Raw genomic sequence first — 23,462 nt, forward strand, 5'->3', positions numbered from 1 at the left:
CTCAACAATGAGTACTTTCTTTCTCGGCTCAAATCTCTTTGCTTCCTAAATGTGTCACAAATTTATGCTTCAATATTAAAAAAAAAAAAAAAAATACCAAATAATTTCCAGAAACAAGTGAGCACTGTATTTTTGTAACAATTACTCAAACAGGAGCTTATGTATATTGTTGGGGATTATTTCCAGTGGCGGATTAATACACATTCGGTGCTGTGGTGAGTAACTAGCAGCAGGACAGTGTCTACAGGGTTGACTCAAACTAGTGTCTCTGAGTGACTGTGGCTCATTGATGTCTTTTTAATAGTTTTCTGGACAACAGGGCTCTATGACAGGAATGAGATAATATCAAATAGTCCACATTTATAAACATAGCCATTACCTTCAGAGACTTTGATGTCTGCAGCAAAATGACATTGTTGTTTTTTTGTTTTGTTTTTTACCATCCTATTTGAGCTTCTGATATTATCAGCTGGTTTGGAAACCTCATGGTTAAATATAAGGCGGATATCTACAGTCTGATTACAATTTTTGAGCAGACCAGCAGGATCCTACATGACCCCTCTATATGTGCTAATAAATTCTGGACAGAGGTATATTGTCCCCTTGTGTCAGCTGATTCAATATTAACATTCATTTGTCCCTCTATCAATTAAACTTATGGCAAGTTTTTCTTATTCATGCGTAATGACTGATCTATAAAGCTAAAATCAATGATTAATAAGATTTAGAGTTACTTTGAACTTTACCCTCATAAACGCTGCCTTATTTATCAGCTCATATGAACATTATTATGACAGTGTTAATAGTGGACATCGGTTTAAATTGTAAGCATACTGCATGCATATCCACACATCATGTGCTTCCTGTCAAAAACGTAACCGTTTCACCTTTAGGGCCAAATGCAGATCACATGATTCTAATCGAGTTTGTGTGGTTGTGAGAGAAAAGAAGATCAGATCCAATAAATGTTAAACGTTTTATTATTGTATTGGGTTGTGGAGTTTAAGATTGAAACTTCAAACCCAAATCGTCCCCGCTACCTTATGAGCATGTGTTTATTGTAACTACTAGAGAACAGTCGGAGACAGCGGTGAGCCAATAACACCGAGGCGGGTTTAAAGGCGTCGACAACACGCGGTGGCCGCTCACTTCCGGGATGAAGATGGCGGATGAGAATGAGACAGCACCGATGCCGGAGAAAGAAGATGTAGAGGACCATGGACACTGCAGCGACTGTGAAAATGAAGAGCACCACTTTGACGACGGGTAAGAAGACAAGCTCAGTGCCATGGTGGTGTAAATTGTGTCACGCCGCTACACACGCCTGCAAAGCGAGTGCAAAGTAAAGCTTCGGCCAGCGATAGGGAATAGACAGCCATCGATGGGAGGAAGATGTCCCGCCCACTTGCTTTCACCCTATTGGCTAGAAACGGCGTTCGCTTGTCAATTCTTTGTTATGATTGGCTGATCGTGCATTCTGTTTCTCATATGGGCAGGCTTTAGCGGCGCTTTGCATTAGCCCCGGATAGCAAGGCGTAGAATTGGGGGTAGAAAAAACCAAACAGCAGTTCATAGCTAGCGCTATCATAAAGCCAAACATTTCCTCTCATTTTTACATCTTATAAATAAGTCCAATCTGTTTATTAAGTTGACAGTTCGTGATATTGCCCGTACGCCGTTGGTGACTGCCTGTAACTGATGCAATTCATGGCTGACATTTAGCTAACGAGTTAGCTTGCATGCTAACATAGCTGTCAAACCCCTATTGTCTGCGCGTGGATTTCAGTGGAGGCTTGAGCCAAATCAAAAGTGAAACAAGCAAAACCTGGATGTTGTTACACATGCATCTTGGTAAAGGCATATATCTGGACTGGTCTGGGTAACTCAGGAGTCTGGAGACCGATTTAATTCCCAATTGAATCACAGAAATATGACGGATCTTAAAGCAGCCTAGCTGTGAATAGCTCTTACTGAAAACAGGCTTTAATGAAAATCCTGCCTCGCTTGGCACTGGCTTCTATTAATGTTTACCAAGCGGTGGCACACATGAAAGGAGTCCAAGCTTGCAAATATTAAGGCGTGTCCTGCTCACGGCAAGTGCTTTTGCAGTTTATTGGAGTAAATGGAGAGAGGGTGCTGCTACATAGCAGAAGTACAGAACCTTTTTCGGATCCTGACCTCTGAAAAGAAAAGTAAAACAAGTGCCAGGATCACTAATATGCAAACCTATATTAATACTATTTTTTGTTAATAGCAGCTAATGAGTGATGTAAGGGGGATAAAGATGTCACGATTTATAAAGTGGATGCATTATTTATAGGGTACTTCTGAATATATTTGAATTATCACTGAATAATTTGCAAATCATGGCTCATTTCTGTTTACTGCTCTGTTAATTATACATGCATGTTTAGACACAAGATAACAAATGCTCATGTGAAATCTGACTTTAAGAGCCGCACACACACATTTCACAGCAGCAGATATGCAAATATTGCAGCACCAAAAAAGAGTAATCTTATGTTCATGATGTGATCTAACATGCACTTAACCTTTTTTTTTTTTTTTTAAAGATATTTTTGATATAGTAATGATACTCAAAACAAGACTTTGTGTTGGCAGTATGAATACTTTCATGATTGTTCCACACAACCCTAAGTGTTAGAGGGTTAAAGAGGTTAGAGTCTTCAGTATAAGAAAAAAAGCAAAAAACAATAATTTTTTATAACAGAAATATATATTTTTTCTCCCTGATGCGCTGCTGCTGTAAGGTGAAATTGATTACCCTTTTTTTATTAACTCAAGTGAAGCGTTTCACTGGCGCTCTTTTCCAGCAACACATGTTATTCCCCTGCACCTAACTCATGCACATACAGAAACAAAGGATAGTCCTGGCTGTTAACTGGTTCACTCTGTTGACATGGAAGCCTGTGGAACAAACTATTGAATGTTTTGTTGTCCATTGTCCCAGTCCCTCACTGACCTCTTGTACGCACATATGTACATGCACGTAGATACCACACACACTCTTCTTCCTGAGGTCATGTGATTCACCATCTGTGCTGGTGTTACAATTACAGGCCAGTGCTTGGCTTCTCTCCTCTCTTGGACACTAATGAGATTATCCTCTGTAAGTATGCAGTCTTTCTCAGGCCAGAAGACGGGGTAGATGGGTGGGGGGCTGTGGCTGCTCAGGTTGGAATGATCAGAGCAGAAGGTTATGACACACATGCTATGGGAGGGGGGGGGTGCCCGGGGCTTGGGCTACCTGATTTTGTACTGTCCTGTATCCCTCTGCATCTGGTTTTTCAGCTGATACAGGTGACAGGTGTCCTCCTACTTTTTTGTGACTTTATGTTGCACTTTTTCTTGTTGTTAGACCAGTGTAGTTGTGTCTTTACTCGGTCAAGGTAGACAAACAACTGGGTTTGCCTGTCATCGAGAGATGCTTCTCAAACTAACCATAGATTAACCTTTCCCAACTAAACAGCCACTTTGTTGGCCACTACTAAAACATGGAAATGGTGTTGGAAATAAATAGCAATGAGAATAACTTTCATCTTTTAGGATCAAAAACAATATTTGTGTCGAGCTAAAAAGATAAGTTGAGGTACAGAAAATTAATCAACCACTCTTTTGATAACTGATTAATGGGTTTGCTGTTTGTTTTAATGAGATGGAGAATAGATAATGGGTTAAGTTTTGGATTGTTGGTCAACCAAAATGAGGTATTTGAAGACATCAGCTTGCATCCTGGGAAACTGCGTGTGAACATTTAGTTGGCCAAGTGATTAATTGAAAAATTATTGAAAATGTTGTCAGTAAACTGCTCATAGGTTTTCTGTTTTTACCTGGCCAGTTTAGAATTGCTGTATTTATCTTTTTCCAGTGTCCTCATCTGGGATAACATTATTCATTTTAAATGTTTTTAATATTTAGAAATAAGCTGAAAAGATGAGTGTATGTATAGTATTTCAGTACGAAAGGGTGTATGATGCAGCTTTAATCATCCTGGGTATTGTAAGTGTATGCCAGGTAGAGATTAAAAAAAAAAAAAAAAAAAATACTGTTTGTGTCCTGTTTCAGTGACCGGGGTCTGGCTGACGACACTGGCGCCAAGAAAAAGAAAAAGAAGCAGAAAAAGAAGAAGAAATCTGGTGCCACAGAAGCAGCTCAGGACACTCTTGCCAAGGCATGAATACATACATACATTTTAGATTTAAAGGTGCTAAAGAATAGAAAAAAACAGTGTAGTGAAAACGTTCTGTTGTGAACTGCAGAATATAGAGATACTACACTAACCCACAGTGCAGTACATTGCATTTTACATCCACATCATTAAACATATTCACCCTTACAACTCACACCGAAACAGTTTGTATAGAAAATAATTATTTTTTTGCTGAATTGACCCCTGGAACAGTGTGCCTGTTTTTTGCTTTATACTTCTGTTTTGTTGTTGATCTAACTCCTCTTTACTTTCCCAACAGGTGAATTCATTGCCAGCTGATAAGCTACAGGAGATCCAAAAGGCCATCGAACTGTTCTCTGTAGGCCAAGGCCCTGCCAAAACCATGGAGGAGGCAAGTCGAAGGAGTTACCAGTTCTGGGACACGCAGCCTGTGCCCAAGCTAGGTATGACATTTGACATTTCTTCCCACAATCAAGTGACTGGTGTGTATCCAGGTTTCTGTGCTTCATTTCTGAAACTTCATTTTGTTTTCCTTCAGGGGAGACGGTGACATCACACGGCTCCATTGAACCCGACAAAGGCAACATTCGAGAGGAGCCCTACAGCCTCCCACAGGGCTTCAGCTGGGACACCCTCGACCTGGGGAGCGCTGCTGTGGTAAGAAAGTGTATAAACACACACACACTCGATGCAGGGATGCACATGGGGAATTAATCTGTAGGTGAATATTTCCTGGACTGTCTGCGCTTTTTGCTTCATTTTGTACAAAAAAACAAACTAATTGCCTCTTTTTGTCAAAACTTGGTGAGATTCTTTATACCAAGAGTGTAAGATACAAAATGTACAATAATCTTTTTCATTTACAGGTTTAGCTTTGAATCTTAAATGGTTTGTATTGCTTTAAAATAATTTCCCCAGAAGTGATGCAGAAATGGTTGGATTGACAGAGTTTTAGTATGTGTCTTAAATTTATAACATATGGTCATATTCACATAGACTTCAGACGATGATACTGAAAGGTTGTTTAATTTTTGGGAAACGTTTGCTTTTGGTATCATTTTAAGAACTTTCTTACTCAGTGTGTTTTCTGATCGTGGTTTTATCACAGTGCTCTGCCGTTTTCATAAAGGTCGTGACCCTGTTGAATTCTGTCTTCCCTGAAATCAGCTCAAGGAGCTTTACACCCTTCTCAACGAGAACTATGTGGAAGATGATGACAACATGTTCAGATTTGACTACTCCCCTGAGTTCCTGCTCTGGTAATTCTTCAAATCTGTAATTTTTTCAATTTTTACACCCAACAGCGATCTTAAATGTTCAGTGTTATGTGGAATGTGCGATAATTAATCATTTGCTTTCTGGCATTTTTAAATAATAAGGGACTTGGTAGATCAAGCTGTTGCATTCAACTCACTGACTTCTCTCTCTTTCAGGGCCCTGCGCCCCCCTGGCTGGTTGCCCCAGTGGCATTGTGGAGTGAGGGTGGACTCCAACCAGAAGCTGGTGGGCTTTATCAGTGCCATTCCTGCCACCATCCGCATCTATGACATGTAAGTAAACACAACCGTGCAGAATGAAAACTTAAAAACCTCAATACGGAGTGAAATTTCCAGTTTACATCTCACGCTGTGTGAAACAAAGAAGTGATGAAGGATTAACTTCCTTTTTTTTTCTCTCACATCAGATCTACATAAATATTATTTTTGATCTGAAAAGACTATGTAGAAGTTATGTACAATATAAAGTCTTAAAATTCATACTGAAATTACAGTACAGGTAGAATCATGTTCCTTTCTATTCATTGCCATTATTGTCATTGCAGTGTACAATGAAATTGCGTCTCCAGTGGTACATGCAGTAATACATACAGTAAACATAACTGCATACAGTGACAAAACTACAGTAGACACATTGCAATTGTGTAAATAAATAAAATCAAACGATAAATAGTATAAAAGCAGAGTGAGTCCATGAAGTCAGTTATTATTGCACATGATAACTCAGCCATGTCACAATCATGAGTTAAATTGTAGGTGCAATATGTGATAATTAGTCACTCTAATGTAAATGGTGTTCAGTACAATAATGCAAATGCTTTTTCTTTATTCATTGACATTATTCTGATGAGAGTTTGTTGCAGACTTGCTCATATAATTGTTCATCTTGTGTTTTAGAGAAAAGAAAATGGTTGAGATCAATTTCCTCTGTGTCCACAAGAAGCTTCGCTCCAAACGAGTTGCTCCGGTTCTGATCAGAGAGATCACCAGACGGGTCAACCTGCAGGGCATCTTTCAGGCGGTGTACACTGCTGGAGTGGTACTGCCCAAACCTGTGGGCACATGCAGGTGGGTCAGACAGAGAAACATCTTTTGTGTTTCTTTTTTTCTTTACAGTGTCATTTAGTAGATGCTTAATTATATTTCTTTGTTCAGGTACTGGCATCGTTCTTTGAACCCACGCAAACTAATCGAAGTGAAGTTCTCCCACCTGAGCAGGAACATGACTATGCAGCGCACCATGAAGTTGTACCGTCTGCCTGAGGTTGGCGAAAACACACATGCACTGACAATAAATCTGTGAGACTGGCCTCTTCCTGCAGCATGGCTTCATTATCCTACTCCAAATCTTCTCCTTCAGGCCCCGAAGACTCCGGGTCTGCGGCCGATGACCAAGAGGGATGTGCCAGTGGTGCATCGCCTCCTCCGTGAGTACCTGAGCCAGTTCAACCTTGTGCCCGCCATGAACCAGGAAGAGGTGGCGCACTGGCTGCTGCCCCGGGAGAACATTATCGACACTTACCTGGTGGAGGTAAAAATAAAAAATATATATACCTGAGAATATTTAAATGATTCTGTTTTTAACACAGTCCTGCTGTCGTGTTGTACACCAGTAGCTTTTATAAAAGTGTGTGTTGTTCTGTTCTTTCTGACAGAATGATGGCAAGGTGACGGATTTCCTGAGTTTCTACACACTGCCCTCTACCATCATGAACCACCCTGTGCACCGCAGTCTAAAAGCAGCGTACTCCTTCTACAATGTGCACACCACCACCCCCATGCTCGACCTGATGTCTGATGCGCTCATTCTGGCCAAATCGGTGTGTTCCTCTTCAAACCACGCTTCCTTGTTCTGTTCAGTGTTTATCCTCAGGGAACTAATGAGGCTTTTCTTCTCATCTCTTCATCCAGAAAGGGTTTGACGTCTTCAATGCACTGGATCTAATGGAAAACAAGACTTTCTTGGAGAAGCTTAAGTTTGGCATCGGTGATGGGAATCTACAGTATTATCTGTACAATTGGAAGTGTCCCAGCATGGGGTCAGAAAAGGTACATTGCCTTGGACAAATTCTTTTTATAATGGCAATCTCAAAAGCATTGAATTTAATTTCCTCAAAAACAGTGGATTGTTCATGCAGGAGGCTGTTCGGCCTGTTCTTTGTAGAGTTGCAGTCAGCACCATCAGACCTGTAGCAAACACTGTTGGTACTTCTAGCTACATTAGCATGGAGGCTCATTATCTCATAATGGGCAAAGATCAATTTTAACTTAAATGAATTCATAATTTTTCCCTGGTTATTCTATCCATCTTTTTTCTGATGCTTCTTCAGGTCCAAGTTGCATTAATTTGACTAATTATTTACAAACATCTGATTTAATATAAATAATTCTAGGCCACTTTGTCCCTCCATCATACTTTCATCCTTTCACTGGTTTGACCATGAAAGATATTAAATTGCATCCTTTATTATAAAGTCTTAAGTTTATCTTTGCGACCCCTGCAGAACCAACGGTACCCTAATGTTTCCAACAACACTGCTTTCCTAACAGCTCCAATGTCTTCTTTCTCAGGTTGGGTTGGTGCTGCAGTGACATCCCTTTACGCCATAAACAAGTGTCACCCACAGGCCAGGAGAGCTCACCATCGCACTGACCACCTGACAGATGGACTGATGTGACTTCCTGCTTCAGGAAAGGAAAACCCACCGCCCATTTTTACTTTTTGACCTTTTGAACTTTGACCTGCACTACCGCTGCCAGGCAGGGAGGCGGGGGGAGTCTTCAGCTCTTCCTCCTCCCTCGATCACATGGACCTTAAGCCATTGTAGTTACCATCGCAAACAACTGTATTACATCTGAGAGCTGTCTTGATTGTACCAAACACACATACACACAAGAACAGTTTGCACAGATTACTTTATACCAAACACTCACTGTTGGCATACCTACAAATCGTACAATACTTGTAAATAATATCAACCATAACTGCGGATTGTGCCCTAACACATACATACTAGAACCTACAGTTTTATTTTATTCCTAAATGTTGGAAGTGCTTTTTGCAATTCAAATAAATTTGTCATCCTTAAGTTTTAGAGATAAAAAAAACGATCAAAAAAATATTTTAAAGAGGTAAAGGCTCAAAAAGATGAGGTAATAAATACCAAAAGTGGACACCAGATAAGGGCTTCTGTTACGATTTCTCTTGTCATGCTTGACCTTCTGTCTCTTTTTATTTTTCTCAACAAACCCTCTGTTCTACCAGTCATCATGGAGATGTTTCAGCACTGCTTCAAGAAGAAATATCATCTTCTGGAGGTCTTCTCATCTGTATTAACTTTCATTAACCTCCTCCCCGGCTTACTGCACTAACAGAAGACGCAGAAAGAGAAACGGACTGATGAGAATGGACCAGATCAGTTAGAGGAGGAAAAAAAATCAGTCATTTTGGACGAGGGTGGACTGCCACGGAGAAGTTGAAGGCATTCCGACTGGGTTTACTCAACACATTTATCAGCAGGAATCAGATTTGTGATGCCACCTCTTGATTTAATGATGGAATTTTTTGGAACTCATTATGCAGATTTTGCTTGGGGTGGGGTGTGTCTCTTAGGAAGTCTTAAAAATAAATAAAAATAATAATATAGTAAAATACAACAAATACACCCACATGAAAAACGGACAAGTTTACATGCACATAGCAGGCACTGTCAGGCTCTTTGCTGTACAAAGTTTGTCTCATGTAATGAAATAACATCTCTAACATGCCATTTACTGGGCTCTATTCAGTAAGTGACAACAAACATGCAATTTTATTAACAGACATGAAATATGAGCCTCACATATCACCTCATACAGCAGATGAAGCCCTATGCTGCTCTCGCAGTTCACATCAGTTTAAGGTGTGTGAGGTTTCAGGGCGGACGTTAAGGCTGCGCCCATGAACAGCAGTGATGATGACGACTGGGGAGATGCCCCCCTCTTCAAGTGTTTCTTATGTAAGCTGTTGGTTCTATTTGCAAACAGATGTAAAAAATAGATAGATAAATCATGGGTCTCATGGTGTTGCAGGAAACGAATGTGAAGATGCAGGTGATTTTTTTTGTTGTTTTTTTTTTTTTTTTTTTTTTTTTGGAGCAAAAAAATAAAATCTAGTTGCTGTGATGTTTTTGTGTGCTTTGTTTGAGTTTCACTCCTCACACGAAGGGCAAATGGTTAAAAGAAAAAATAAATTTCTAATGAGATGTGACAAGTGATACTTTGTGTTCCTGTTTAACTTGAACTTTTTGTTGACTATTTTAGCACAAACCATCAACTGACGAGGTTTTTATCAGCTGCATCTCATTCCAACAGCTCTTATCTGATGCAGGGTTTAAAGACACAAATACACAACGATCACTTACTGCTGGTTGTGTATGTATACGTGCAGTACTGCAGTTTTAAGCACTTTTATGCATCATGCAACACCATCAGGGAAGCATGCGATTGGTCCCAAATGAACCCAAACATACAGCCAGAGTCGCAAAGAACTATCTTCAGTGACAAGAAGAACAAGGACTCCTGCAACACACGGTCTGGCCCCCACAGAGTCCTCATGCCAACATCATGGAGTCAGTCTGGCATCACATGAAGAGACAGAAGACACTGAGACAGCCTATATCCACAGAAGAGTTCTCCAAGATGCTTGGAACAACCTACCTGTCAAGTACCATGAAAAACTACTTTGATTAAAGTTTTTTATTTTTTTTACTGCACTTTTACTGCACAGTTAATTGAAAACCAAAACCAAAACCTGCATAGTACTGTATGTACTACCACCATTACTACTACCACCATTACTACTAACAGTAATAACATTAAACTTTATACAACACTTTTCCAAAGAAAGTTACAGGTGCTTTATACATGGATGAATCATGATAAAAAAAACATTTCAGCTTTAATTCAGCAAAATTATACATTTTAAAGAAAAGAAACAGAGTAGAATAAAATAAAACAAACCAAAAAAACCAAAAAAAAAAAAACAGAGAAGACGTGCAAGATTTGGATGAACTTTAAACCTCAGATACTAATAGTAGTAATAATTATTAGTCAAGTCAACCTTATTTCTAGAGCACATTTAAACACAGCTTGAACAAAACCAAAGTGCTGTACAAAGGACAAGATAAATAAACGCAATTAAAGTAAATGTGTACAGTACATAAACACAAAGAGAGCAGGTAAGTATACTCTATTTAGAGACATATAAATACAGTATAGTAACAAAAACAGGAAAACAAGAAGCAAATACTCAGAATGAACTATAAACTGTATATGAACATGACAATGGACTAGAAGGTTAGTGAACTAAAAAGGCCAGTGAATAAAAAGTATTATTGTTTATTAATATATCAATTATTTTATTATTATTTTCAACAATCTGTTTTTTCTCTTTTTTTAAAACGAGGCGTTGATTGGTCAAAATTGTCTGTCGCATAGCAAATGAAAGCTCTGATTGGTCGGCGTCATCCACTGTCAGTCACTTTGGCGGAACTTATTGCGGAAGAGAACAGTCCGTGAGCGGAGTGGTGAGATTGACAACTGCTCGGTATTCTGCCACAATGTGGATCAGTGTAGCGATAATTTGTGTCGCTTTGGTCGCATTTTTATTAAAATATGTCTTCAGCAGCTCCGGACCCAACCCCTTCGAGACGGACAGTCGTGAACCGTTGAAAAAGATGGTTCACGACAAGAAAGAGAAAAATAAAGTGCTGAAGCAAGGTGAGTTAAATGACAAAGGTCGTCATATATGATGTTACCTTAACTTTTTAGATGTAAGAAATAAACTGAAATCGATGGAAATGATAGTTTGTCGAGTTTTCTGAGTCTGAAGAGGATTTCTCCACCGTTAAAGTAAAATATTGGCTCATTATTACCTAATACTGTGGAGCAGTCAGTGAAGAATGTGGCTGCAGGCGAACTTCCACTTTGTACAGTATGGTTCGTACAGTCATGTCTTGCATAATGTTTGGTGGGGGCTAAAGACAAAGCTGACTTTGTCAATGCTGCTGCTGAAGCACTCAAATCGACTTGCGTTAAAGATATCGCCTTCGTTTCGTATGTTTTATTTTTGTCTTCAAGTTTAAAGTCGCAAAACATTGCTTCTTCCCTCAGAGGCTGTACTTTAAAATTAACTGCTAAAATTAATCTTCAACTATTTTTTATAATCAAGCAAAATCCAAGCAAAAATAGTAAACATAATCTGATTCTAGCTTTCTAGATGTCTTTCTTTTCTCTGTTTTACATCACGTGAATTACATATATTTGAGTTTTGGGTAGTTGTTTACATGAAATAAGTAATATAGAAGATGTCACGATTGGCTCTGAAAAATTGTAAGGCACATTATTCAAAAATTTCTTTTAGATTTATCAATAATGAAATCATAACTTGTTCTATGCACTTCTCCATCCAAACACATCTTTAAAAATACATTTAATCAAATCTATGGGTTGAAAAACTATCTACAAGTAAATTTTGCAAAGCTACAGTTGTCCTACATTATTTTGCCCTAAATTTATTAACATAAAATATTATCACAAACACAAACATTCGGATTAAGAGGTAGTAATCTAAGGCTATCAAAAAGTGTCGTTGTTAGTTGACTGATTATTATCAAACAGTTAATCTTAAATATCAAAATGGCAAAGCCAATCAGAAATTCCTTCCCTCCACATTTACTGTATGTTTGACTAGCAGTCCCAAATCCTAAAGGTATTCACTTTACAAAGACATTAAATGGAGTAAAGCAAGTCAATTCTCTTATTTGTGAAGATGAAACCAAATAATGTTTTGGTCAAATTTTCATATACGCGTTTTATTTGTGGACCTACAAGATTAACTGTTGTTGGGCCCTTTATGCCACAGCCATGCTGTTGTTTGAATGTACTGTCGCCTCTTCTTTAGGTTTTGTGGCCAGTAAAGTCCCTGACAACTTGGATGCCATCATCATCGGCAGCGGGATCGGTGGCCTCGGACTCGCAGTGCTGCTGGCCAAAGTTGGAAAGAAAGTCCTGGTTCTGGAGCAGCATGATCGGGCCGGGGGATGCTGTCACACATTCACTGAGAAGGGCTTTGAGTTTGATGTTGGTGAGAAACATGGCTCTTGTCTCTCTTCAGTATTTTTCTTTTAGAATTCATAAATATGTCACATCTAAAATTAAGAAAATGCTCTGAAATACACATCTTTACTTCCCGGAACTACTTTATTGAAGTGAAAATCTGTCTCAGTTAAAGTGAGAGTTGAACGTCCTGCTCTGTGATAACATAAAACCCTGATTTGTCCACTTATTTTCCTCCTTCCTTCCTCAGGAATCCACTACATCGGGGACCTGCTGGAACACAAGCCGTTCCGCTGCATGCTGGACCAGATGACCAACGGACAGCTGCAGTGGGAACCTCTAGAGAATCCATTTGACCACGTAGTTATAGGACCTCCAGAAAACCGCCGCCAGTATCCCATCTACAGCGGCAGGACCCGCTTCCCTGAGGAGCTGAAGAAGTGTTTCCCTGGAGAGGAGAAGGCCATCGACGAGTACATAAATCTGGCCAAGGTGGGATTTTTTTTGCTTCACATACTGTGCTAAAAAATCTCAGCTTGTAATGACTTTCAAATAAACCCATATTGTAAGTAAATAGTTACTGGAATAGCTTGAAGATGTGTCAACTAAGACATTTTTTTGTAAAATTATTGTTATATCTCATTTTATTTTCTTATGGGACCTTTACTTTACTTATTCTAATGTACAAATGCCTTTTCTCCCACTGAGCTGTGTGTTAAAAACTGCACTTTAGCACATAGGGGCTAAATCATCCAGATTTCTATTGATGTTGTCACTGATAATTCTTCAAGGGCGTAAGGGTTGGTAAGTCAAAGGTGACTGCATAACTGGCAAGGTCTGGCTGATATTAGCTGATATACAGTATTGCATCATTTTAATCTGATAGAGTTGCATCAGTGTTGTGCTTTGACACATAGATAAGATAGAGATGCTACTTTTTTCACCTGTGTGGTGTCAGTTTAGTGCATCTATAAATGTCAGTTTATCATTTATTTCTTTGTAATTGCGCAGATAAGTTTGTAAGAATGAACTAGTTGATGCAAAATTAGAAATGGAGAAATTAATTAACAAAGATGACAGGTGAGTAAATATGATATTAACTTCTTTTTTTTTTTTTTTGCACGTTTTTGTGTGCGTAGTTTCAATCTACAGGGATTTTTCTATGCTTCCTTTTATCTGCTTGTCCGTTCTCCTGTGAAAGGTGCATCCTCACTCAGGCAGTGTTCAGTTTTATATTTCCATACTGTAACCAAAACAATATTTAACATATGAATGAATAGTGCATGTATTCAGTGTTAATTTATAAATGGTAGAACGACCATTTAAACTTCCTCAGAAGTGCATCTGACACCATATTTATGCACAAAACAGCAGTGTCTACTTTGGGAAATATAATTAGGCTCATTATGGAAACAGGACTGCTTTGATTACACTCATGTGTCTCAAGTGTGTTTGTGTGTTTTGTCTCCAGAAAGCCGGACGGGGCATTTGGTTACTCGCTGTGCTGAAGCTCTGCCCCGTCCCTCTGGCTAAGTTCCTGGTCTACAGCGGCCTGGCCAAACGTCTGTCCTTCTTTTTCAAAATGGCCTCCCGCAGCCTGACAGAAGTGGTCAATGAACTGACAGAGAACAAAGACCTAAGGGCTGTTTTCGCCTACATCTTTGGCACCTACGGTAGGACAGGTGACAGATCTGTTGGCGTGATATGGTCGACTGTCGGCTCTGCAGCTCATAGTTTTCCTTTCCTTCTCTGATCTGCAGGTAACATGCCAAAAGATTCCAGTTTTTCTATGCACAGCTTGCTGGTCACTCACTACCTGAATGGTGCCTGGTATCCTAAAGGTGGAGCCAGTGAAATTGCCTACCACATGATCCCCATCATTGAGAAGGCTGGTGGTGCTGTTCTAGTTCGAGCCCCAGTCAACAGAATCTTGTTCAATGATTCCAAGGAAGCTTATGGTGGGAGAGATTCCCTTTGTTTGACTTTATCACAGCATGAAGCTCCTACAGAGACAAGATTCACTGAATTTGGTTGTTTGTTTCCATGGTTTCAGGTGTGAGTGTCATGAAAGGTCAGGAGGAAATCCATATCCATGCCCCCATGGTCATCTCCAACGCCGGCATCTTCAACACCTACCAGAAGCTGCTGCCCAAGGAGCTCCAGGCCATGCCAGGTCAGGAAGGAATTAGTGCCGCATCATTATTTTAATCCTTTTTTTTTTTTAATTTTTTTTTTTACAATTAATTTGCATAAATGCTTCGTCTATAAATGTCAGGTGGCTCACCTGGTAGAGCGCCTACCGCTAAGGCTTAGTCCTAACCGCAGAGGCCCGTGATTGAATCCAACCAGTGGCCCTTTGCTGCATGTCATCCCCTCTCTCTCTCCCCAAATTTCCTGTCTCCTGTGCGCTGTGCCTAATTTTGCCATTTGTGTGGTTTGCAGTGTGAAACGGATTTACAAAGGTTCTTCCTTTTGGATAGTAAAGGGTTCAAAAAATAAATTGGATGCTGTTTGGTGTCTAGTGTATGTGTGTCTATGTATATTTCAACAGGTGTTGTCTGTTTATTCTCTGATCGATAGATTGATCTTTTCAGCAGTGGGGGGGGTCATTATTTAATGTGGTTCAATACGTGAAACACATGTTAATACTAGTGTTTTTTTTGCTAGTAAAGTTGGACTATATGTTTTTGCCCCGCAGCCATCCAGAAGCAGCTCAGCATGATGAAGAACGGCGAGGGTGGCCTGAGTGTGTTTCTGGGTCTCACTGGAACCAAGGAGGAGCTGGGCCTGAAAGCAGACAACTACTGGATCTTTACTGAGAACAACTTTGATGAACTGTATGTTGTATGGAATTTTGCATCAGTTGCTTTTTATAATTCCCTTGTGGAGATTGTAGCCAAAGTAAAAACTCACTGACTGTTCAAAGCTTCATGTAGAGTAGCCGGTTAAATCCAGGTGGAAGATATGAGTTCACGTTGCTCATAATGGAAAGGTTAAAGGTTACAGGTTTAGGTCCTTATTGCAAAAGCTAGTGCTGCATGCGTTTAGGAATGTACATCACTATTAGTCATTTTTGTATTTTAATTGGAGATATTTGAAATATTTTGTCTGATTCAGCTATTTATGTGTCTGTGTGGATTTACCAAATCCTATTATCTGTTTTTGTTTTCAGGGTGGAGAACTATCTGAATGGAGAGAGGGAGGAGTCTGCTAAAAATGTACCTCTGCTGTTCGTTGCCTCACCATCAGCTAAAGATTCAACCTGGGAGGAAAGATCACCAGGTACAGAGACAGGTCATGCATGAGTTTCAGTGAACAGGCCAGAATAACAGTCGTGTGTGTGTGTGTGTGTGTGTGCGTGCGCGCGCATGCGTGTGTAGTGTTTTTTGAATTAAATCCAAAAGTCTTGTTTTCTCTTCACACCAGGAAAGTCCACCTTGAGTCTGGTCAGCTTTGCCAACTACGAGTGGTTTGGGGAGTGGAAGGACGGCAAAGTGTCGAACAGAGGGGCGGACTACAAAGAGCTGAAGCAGGCTTTCATCGACTCTATTCTGGAGGTGGTTATGGACGTCTTCCCTAAGATAACCAGGGACAAGGTAAAGACTCTGCTGTCTAACATGACAAATGAATCCATGTCTTGTGCTCTGTAACTCTGCTCATAGTGAACTAATCCAAACTGGAAATGAAATCAGGTTTTTATTTTCAAAATAAGCCTGCTTCTCCTTCTTGGTTTGTTATTGCTACTTTGTGCATATGCATAACGATGTACGGTGCCTGTATCTTCTCAGTGTTTACATGCTTTGGATATTGTAGTTTATCATGGATGACTCAGATTATGTATGTAAATATATTCATCCAATTGCATATTCATGACTTTAATATTAGATTTTGAGATTTTCATATTTTTTGAGACAGATTGACTTTGTGTTTTGTGTAGATTGAGTACATTGATGCTGGAACCCCCATCACAAACACACACTACATTGGAGCCCCCAAGGGTGAGATCTACGGAGCAGATCATGGCATCACCCGGTTTAGCCCTGAACTCAACGCTACAGTGAGACCTCAGACTCCGCTGAAGAACCTCTATCTGACAGGTCAGTGACACAGCATGAGATCAACCAGAAGTCGTCCACATTTCCTCACAGGACCATACACTGATCTAAATTTGGTGCATTCCATGCTTTTGTATTACAGGTCAGGATGTGTTTGTGTGTGGCTTTGCGGGCGCTCTCGCTGGAGCTCTCACCTGCGGCTCGGTCATTCTCAACCGCAACCTCCATCTGGATGCCATCGCCCTGGCAAAGAAAAGAAAATTCATGAATGCCAAATTGAAAGGAGAATAACCCTCCCTGACTATATTCAGCTGAGTGACCGTTATATACTGTAATTAACCAGTAGTCAAGTGCTGCAGCTCAGAGACTCCCAGATTTTATCTAACAGAATGAATCATTAATGCTAAAACAAAGCAGAAAGTTTAATTTTCCACACAGAATCATATCAGAACTGAACTCTTCTACTACAGTAATTCATGTTTGACTACTTCAGTTTTGTTAAATTGTGAGTAATGCAAGAGGTGAGATGTTAAATGGCTGTTGAACTTTCAGTCAACCTGCACTTATCAAACCTCATGCAAAAACCTTTCTAAATCATACACAATTTGTTGTGTATTATTATTTTTTTTGTTTGTTTTTTCTCAGGACTGCCTTTGCATTTAATGCTGTGCCTTATTTTGCCATTTGTTTGGTTTGCAGTGTGTAACAGATTTACAAAGGTTCTTCCTTTTGGATATTAAAGGGTACAAACAATAAATTGGATGCTGTTTGGTGTTTAGTGTACTGTATATTTATCACAGTATCTCAACAGGTAAAGATATTTTTTTTCTTTTTGTATTGATTGATTATACACCCATTACATGTTGTCATAAGGGTAACAACACAATACAATGCCAACAATATAAGCAATAACCAAACATACTGTTAATTCTTAACTTTAAAAGATCATATCTAAAAAATATATGATGCAGAATTACTTTGATATTAATGACTAAACTCAATATTTATAAGCTACTTTTTATTTAAAATGAAATCCTGCATGCTTTTGTCCCTGGTAAATGCCTGGGAACCATCCACCTTCCTGACCGTACACTTTTCTGTTTGTTTGTTTATTTTGTTTCTGTGCACTGGGCTCAGTTAATGACACTTCTTGTCTGCACTTGAACGCAACATGTGTTCACACTGACACTGACAGCTACAGGGAGCACGTGCAAGGCGAGTGGGCTCAGCAAAATGTGAATTTTGAGCTTTCTGATTAGTTGGCGAATAAAAGGGGTGTGATTTTCAAATCATTTTCTGACACTGGCGACAGTTATGCAGCGACATTTCCCTGCAGGCGGCGGCATGGAGGGGAAGGTGCTGTCTGCAGTCTGAGGTAAAGTAAAGATCAGATAAGACTGAAACTCAACATGTTAACCGAATCAACAGTGTTATAACATGTGGTTTGTGTCTGTGCTCTGTGACAGGTGATAATTGCCTGCTAGCTAACCTGCAAACCTCAGTTTATGTAAAGCCTGGTTAGCTAGCTCACTCTGATTTTAACTCAACAGCGGGTAAAAACGACACATTGAATTGTTGACATGTTAAAATGGACATTTTTCTGTAAAGTTCAGGTTCATTTATCCTCAGTGTGGAAGACAATGGACACTAAGCCGCTGTGCTACGAGCTGCTGTCAGAAGTAGGCGAGGGCTCCTACAGTAAGGTGTATAAAGCCAGAGAGGTGGGGGAGAAACAGCGCCTCCTGGCGGTGAAGAAATTCAACATCCACGGAGACACTTCAGACTCCGGGATCCCCGCCTTTATGATCCGGGAGGTGGCGCTGCTGCGCAAGATGAAGTACTTCAACCATCCCAACATAGTCAAGTAGGTTTTATGTCCTCCTGCAAATGCATCAACATTTTTGTTTTTATTAGACCATTTTTTATTTTTATTTTTTATTAATAATAAGGTAATAAAAATATCCGGGAATAGCAACAACAACTAAACACTAATAATAACAACAACAATTATAACATTGATGATAATAATATTAATAATAAGATTAATAATAATTAGGCTAATAGGCAGGTGTGGCAGAATGAGAGAGACCCAAGCAGCACTAAGAGAAGAGCAGGAAATAAATGGTTCCCAAACCATTAACTGAAATCCCGTATCTTTTCAACAATGTTGTTTATTAGATTAACGTCCAGTCCAACGTCTTGTTTTGGGCAAAGCAAGAACATATGTATCCTAAAGGAGTTTTTTAAATCGAAAACAACTGGACTAGGTTATTTGTCTGGGAAGACGTTTCACCTCTCATCCAAGAGGCTTCATCAGTTCGTGTACGCATCTGACCAGGCTAGGACTGGTCCTGGACCAGTTTTCGATTTAAAAAAACTCCTTTAGGATACTATGACCTGGACAAATGAGAATATACACAGGCTTAAGAACATATGTAGCAATGAGGCTGGTGCCTGCTTACATCTTTCACATGTAGGGTTCATATCTGGTTTAATCTTTGCTGGTCTGACTTCAGTACAGTATATGTGTTGTTCTGATTTGAACTGAATGAGACTGTGACGGGTGCAGATGGAAGAAGAATGGATGAATGGACTCATCTTCAAACCTGTGTCGACCTTCCAGTCCTTCCCGGCAGCATTAGCAGGAAAAGGAGCGAGTCTGGCAATACAGTCATAAAGTGCAGACACAGTCCCCTTGCCGTTAGCATTCTTTTCTAGAAAGATGTCGAGTTGTGAAACATCTTTTCTGATGAAATCACAAATCTAAAAAGATGAATTCTACGGCTGTTAAACTTTAGAGATAATTGGGAAAGCAAAATGTCCGGTCTGTCTGCATGTCTTTGAATTCTCTTTTTAAACCAAAGCAAATAAATTAAATGAAACACATTCCTTCTCTAATCTGGAAAACAATTGTTTTTGTAATGTGGTGTTTGGTCTTTATCATACTTACTTTGTGCTCCTCCTTGTACGTTGCGTTTAAATTATATGTCAGTATTTATCATCTTAGAGAAGATAGATTATCCTTGGTTCAACATTCAACAACCAAAACCCAAAGCCTTAACACACTTTCTAGACTTATTTTACTTAAAGATGAAGAATTGTTATAATTATCTCACTTAAGCTTTTTTTGTATTCTACTTTAATGTATTGTATTCTCCAGGTTTCATAAGATCCTAGTTGGGCTTCTTGTGGGTGGGGGATCAGACGGGGTGTCAGCAGTCTGTATGTGTTCTGTTTGGTTTTTGTGTTTCATTATTTTACTTTACACACACACAGTTGCACATCTTTGTTTAATGTATTTTTTAATTAAAAATCCAGGCTGTTGGATGCATCTGTTGTACCAGTGGGCCGGAGCCTGGACCTCACTCTGGTGTTAGAGTACATTGACCAGGACCTGTCCACCTACCTCTCCAAGGCTCCTGCTTCTGGACTGAGCCGTGACAGTATTAAGGTGTGACCGCATCACCTGACTTATCACAGCGTTGCTGCATGTATTCAAGACAGAAATAAACACACACGCTTTTGCAGACTCATTAATTTATGTAACCCTAGAAAAAAGAAAATTTAATTGTCCCACCTCATGTTGTTGACATTTGAAGCTTGTAGTCAAGCATCAGCAATCCCCTTAATGCACTAGTAAACAAATGAGCACATAGTTTGAGTTACAGAGAAAGCAAATTCTGGCATTTTTCTGCAGTTTTTCAACTGGTCAATAAGTCATAACCTGTTCAGGCCAGTAGTGCAGACTTAAAAGGAGGCACTCCCTGAGTTTGGACACAGCTGTTTAGATAGAACAGGGCTTTTTTCTGTCTGTGCAGGATGTGATGCAGCAGCTGCTGCAAGGATTGGACTTCTTGCACACAAACATGGTGCTGCATCGTGACCTAAAACCAGAGAACGTCCTGGTCAGCAGCCGCGGAGAAGTGAAGATCGCAGACTTTGGGCTGGCACGCATCTACACCTTTAACATCGCTCTCACTCCAGGTGTAAGTGAAGCAGCAGTTCAGAATGAAAGAGACTTGTAAACTGTTCGTCAGACTGTTTAGTGTTACTGCATTAATTTTCCCTGGAGCCTGTTTTAACTTCATATAGCACCGTGCTGTGTCTGTTTTCTTGGCCTGCGGTGAGAAATGTTCTGTTGTCACTTCCTCTAACCCCTGCCTGTGTGTTTTGATTTCTTCAGTTTCTCTTCATATCTTTCTGTTCAGGTGGTGACGCTGTGGTACAGAGCTCCCGAGGTGCTGCTGAACTCTGTTTACATGTCCTCAGTGGACATGTGGAGCGCTGGCTGCATCTTTGCAGAGCTCTTCCTCCTGAGGTAAGCTGAGCTGAGTCTGTTTCTGTTTGGAGGAGATATATGAGTGTAATTCTGAAGTCAGAGGTAAAACATTCTGTATAGGTGCCAAAAAACAGATCAAGCTGTCGTATCACATTTGTTGTGTCCCGCAGACCGCTGTTTCAGGCGTACACAGAGGTGCAGCAGCTGCAGAAAATCTTTGAGTGAGTGTTTTTTATCTGTTTGTACCCGTGCTTAAGTCTTTTGTCTTGTTGAATTCAAAACAGGATTCAACAACCATGGAAACTGAGCTATGACACTGCCTTCAGTGAAGCACCAGTAGTGCAGTTAAACGATGAGCTGCAAGACATTTTTACCTTTAAATGATTAAATAGATAAATAAACCTTAAAAGGTTCCATTTTTCTGGCATTTGATTTCACCTGTATAATGTCAAGAGTAGCTTCCATGTTTTGGTTTTTGCTGGTTAACATTTTTCGCTTCATATTTGTCAGGGTTCTTGGTTTGCCCAGTGAGGAGGACTGGCCCGAGGACAGCCCGATCTCGTACTCAGTCAGCTGGGGGCCGAAGGTTTCCTGCACCAAGCTGCTGCACAACCTGGGCCAGGACGAGAATGACCTACTAGCTGTGAGCAGATCCCTGTTTCTGTTTTCATCAAATGTTTCTGTTTCAGACCTGGAGTTACACTCAAAGAGACAGGCTGACCTTCTTGGAACAGAATTGTTGTTTAGCGTGTTAGCATGTTATGCACAGCCACAGATGATAGAGATTTGATTACTTTGCAGGTATTTTGTTGTAAACCAATATAGCCTAGAGGAGAAATTGAAGTTTCGACCCGATGGTGGCAGTAAATGAAAGGTCAGAGGATCAGCTAAGTTATTTCAGTTCATCCTGAGGGGAGATGTAAATATCTCACGTAAGCTCATCCAGCAGCCGACTTATTTGACCACAATAAAAAAAAGTTCACCTCATGGTGGCGCTAGAGATAAAGTCAGGGCATCGCCAAAGTCCGGGGGGAGCCATCCTTTGTGATTCATGTATGTCAACGCAAAAATATCATAGTTATCCATCCAACAGTTGCTGAGACATTTCAGTCTGCACCGCAGTGTGGACTGACCGCTGCTGCTGTCCCTGGATGCTGCTAGTGAGGCTAAAAATAACAAACATTTGCTTCCAGCTTCATGGATCTAAAGGATTGCTTGCTTTCCTGCATTCATAGCACTGTCAATAGAAGCTTTTGATGTGTTTATAGCTGCAGGTTGAAGACGTCAGTTTGGTCACTTGTTTTGAGCCTTATTTCATTCATGATTAACTGTTTATTCAGTTAACTGACATGAGTTTAGAAAAAAGGCTCATAGTGGCAGCACAGAGACCACAAACTGTACTTTTCTCCAAGCTGTTTATAAGGTGCAATGTTTCCTTACCTGCAGAAATGTTTGGCATTCAGACCAAGCGGCCGCATCTCCGCTGCCAAAGCCCTGGCTCATCCTTTCTTTATGAAGCACTGAAGATTTCAGTCGGAGGATGAGTTGAAATGAAGAAAAACCTCAGGTCCTGCGACTCGGAGACTCCCTGCTCTGACTGTCCCTGTGCCCTAAGATCCATCAGAGCACGGACTGTCTACTGGCATCATGAGGACATTTTGAACTTCAGTACAGGAAATAAAAAACACATTATTCCTGACCGGTAGGGAATGAATCTTATGGTACAAAAATATCCAGTAAACACTTTTATGACAACAGCCATTTATATCAACACATATAATTTGATACAATTGTACAATTTGAATATTGCTGCGTAACGGTTTTATTTCTGAGTTACTGTAAATTTGTCCTCAAGCAATTTGAGAGGACGATGGTTATTCCCATAACGATAGTGCTACTTTGTTCTTGTTGAATGTTACTAATAAAAATAGGGATTTTGTTTCTCTGTAAACAACTGACAACACTATTATGAGCACCTTTACGTTGATTAGTTTGTTAGTTTGTTAGTTTGTTTGTTCCACACTTGTATACATTGGAGGAAGTGAAGTCCTTTTATTTTAGTTATGTTTGTGAAGATATTTATGGTGTAATGACTGGAATAGATTACACCTGTATTTATGTTTGTAGTGACACATTGTACATTTTTTTTCCCACATGAGTTACACTGTTCATTCAACAAAGCTTTTCCATAAATAATTGTCTCACTGATCAATCTCTGCATTTCAATCTAACATGATTGGTCTTGTAATTTCACAGTTTGAACAGATGGGGGCAGTGCTGAAACATTTCCTACAGCAGGAGAGGATCCTGACAGAATTCACTGAAAGACACAGCAACATAGTAAAATAATGGATGAACAATGATTGAAGCTGTTTTAATTAGAGGCCTCCGCACTTAAAGGGTCAGCTCCACCCCATTACAAAAACTAAACCAGTGATATGTGAAATATGGAATAAAATAGAATAACAAAGTAAGATTTAAAATCATTATTTAAAGAAACAATGATGAGAGAACTATTAGTGGGCTTTTAATCTATTTGTTGTTTGCTGTTTATGTGCATC

At 39.8% G+C, this 23,462-nt stretch overlaps 3 protein-coding genes across 5 annotated transcripts; all 3 read left to right on the forward strand.

Moving 5' to 3' along the window:
* Positions 1-1,134: 1,134 nt before the first annotated feature.
* nmt1a (N-myristoyltransferase 1a) lies at positions 1,135-9,602 on the forward strand. Its single transcript, XM_056402070.1, has 12 exons — positions 1,135-1,266; positions 4,087-4,192; positions 4,491-4,635; positions 4,731-4,849; positions 5,360-5,451; positions 5,626-5,742; positions 6,367-6,537; positions 6,625-6,733; positions 6,830-7,000; positions 7,125-7,289; positions 7,381-7,518; positions 8,041-9,602. Exons 1-12 carry the CDS (start codon positions 1,157-1,159, stop codon positions 8,059-8,061), a joined length of 1,464 nt encoding a protein of 487 aa, XP_056258045.1. The 5' UTR covers positions 1,135-1,156; the 3' UTR covers positions 8,062-9,602.
* Positions 9,603-11,010: 1,408 nt separating this feature from the next.
* retsat.2 (retinol saturase, tandem duplicate 2) lies at positions 11,011-17,394 on the forward strand. Its single transcript, XM_056400772.1, has 11 exons — positions 11,011-11,229; positions 12,413-12,595; positions 12,818-13,059; positions 14,039-14,240; positions 14,328-14,525; positions 14,621-14,740; positions 15,266-15,404; positions 15,740-15,849; positions 15,994-16,163; positions 16,505-16,664; positions 16,765-17,394. Exons 1-11 carry the CDS (start codon positions 11,070-11,072, stop codon positions 16,911-16,913), a joined length of 1,833 nt encoding a protein of 610 aa, XP_056256747.1. The 5' UTR covers positions 11,011-11,069; the 3' UTR covers positions 16,914-17,394.
* A 408-nt stretch (positions 17,395-17,802) lies between these two features.
* cdk21 (cyclin-dependent kinase 21) lies at positions 17,803-23,113 on the forward strand. 3 transcript variants are annotated; one of them, XM_056400773.1, is made up of 8 exons: positions 17,803-17,997; positions 18,231-18,486; positions 19,941-20,073; positions 20,441-20,608; positions 20,831-20,940; positions 21,072-21,122; positions 21,412-21,544; positions 22,348-23,113. In XM_056400773.1, the coding sequence occupies exons 2-8, from the start codon at positions 18,263-18,265 to the stop codon at positions 22,423-22,425; spliced, it is 897 nt and encodes a 298-aa protein (XP_056256748.1). In that variant the 5' UTR covers positions 17,803-17,997; positions 18,231-18,262; the 3' UTR covers positions 22,426-23,113. The 3 variants fall into 3 exon arrangements, with proteins under 3 accessions (XP_056256748.1, XP_056256750.1, XP_056256749.1); XM_056400775.1 differs by having other exon boundaries at positions 18,236-18,486; XM_056400774.1 differs by having other exon boundaries at positions 18,252-18,486.
* Positions 23,114-23,462: the final 349 nt, after the last annotated feature.

This window comes from Seriola aureovittata, chromosome 17 (genome assembly GCF_021018895.1).
Source record: "Seriola aureovittata isolate HTS-2021-v1 ecotype China chromosome 17, ASM2101889v1, whole genome shotgun sequence".
Taxonomy (NCBI): domain Eukaryota; kingdom Metazoa; phylum Chordata; class Actinopteri; order Carangiformes; family Carangidae; genus Seriola; species Seriola aureovittata.

Bases quoted from the DNA above. Each gene is read 5' to 3' on its own strand.
- nmt1a (XM_056402070.1), top strand. From the start codon at position 1,157: ATGAAGATGGCGGATGAGAATGAGACAGCACCGATGCCGGAGAAAGAA. The intron at 4,636-4,730 runs GTATGACATTTG...GTTTTCCTTCAG, and splicing joins GCAGCCTGTGCCCAAGCTAG to GGGAGACGGTGACATCACAC. The intron at 6,734-6,829 runs GTTGGCGAAAAC...CTTCTCCTTCAG, and splicing joins AGTTGTACCGTCTGCCTGAG to GCCCCGAAGACTCCGGGTCT.
- retsat.2 (XM_056400772.1), top strand. From the start codon at position 11,070: ATGTGGATCAGTGTAGCGATAATTTGTGTCGCTTTGGTCGCATTTTTA. The intron at 15,405-15,739 runs GTATGTTGTATG...TTTTGTTTTCAG, and splicing joins GAGAACAACTTTGATGAACT to GGTGGAGAACTATCTGAATG. The intron at 16,164-16,504 runs GTAAAGACTCTG...TGTTTTGTGTAG, and splicing joins CTAAGATAACCAGGGACAAG to ATTGAGTACATTGATGCTGG.
- cdk21 (XM_056400773.1), top strand. From the start codon at position 18,263: ATGGACACTAAGCCGCTGTGCTACGAGCTGCTGTCAGAAGTAGGCGAG. The intron at 20,074-20,440 runs GTGTGACCGCAT...CTGTCTGTGCAG, and splicing joins TGAGCCGTGACAGTATTAAG to GATGTGATGCAGCAGCTGCT. The intron at 21,545-22,347 runs GTGAGCAGATCC...CCTTACCTGCAG, and splicing joins ACGAGAATGACCTACTAGCT to AAATGTTTGGCATTCAGACC.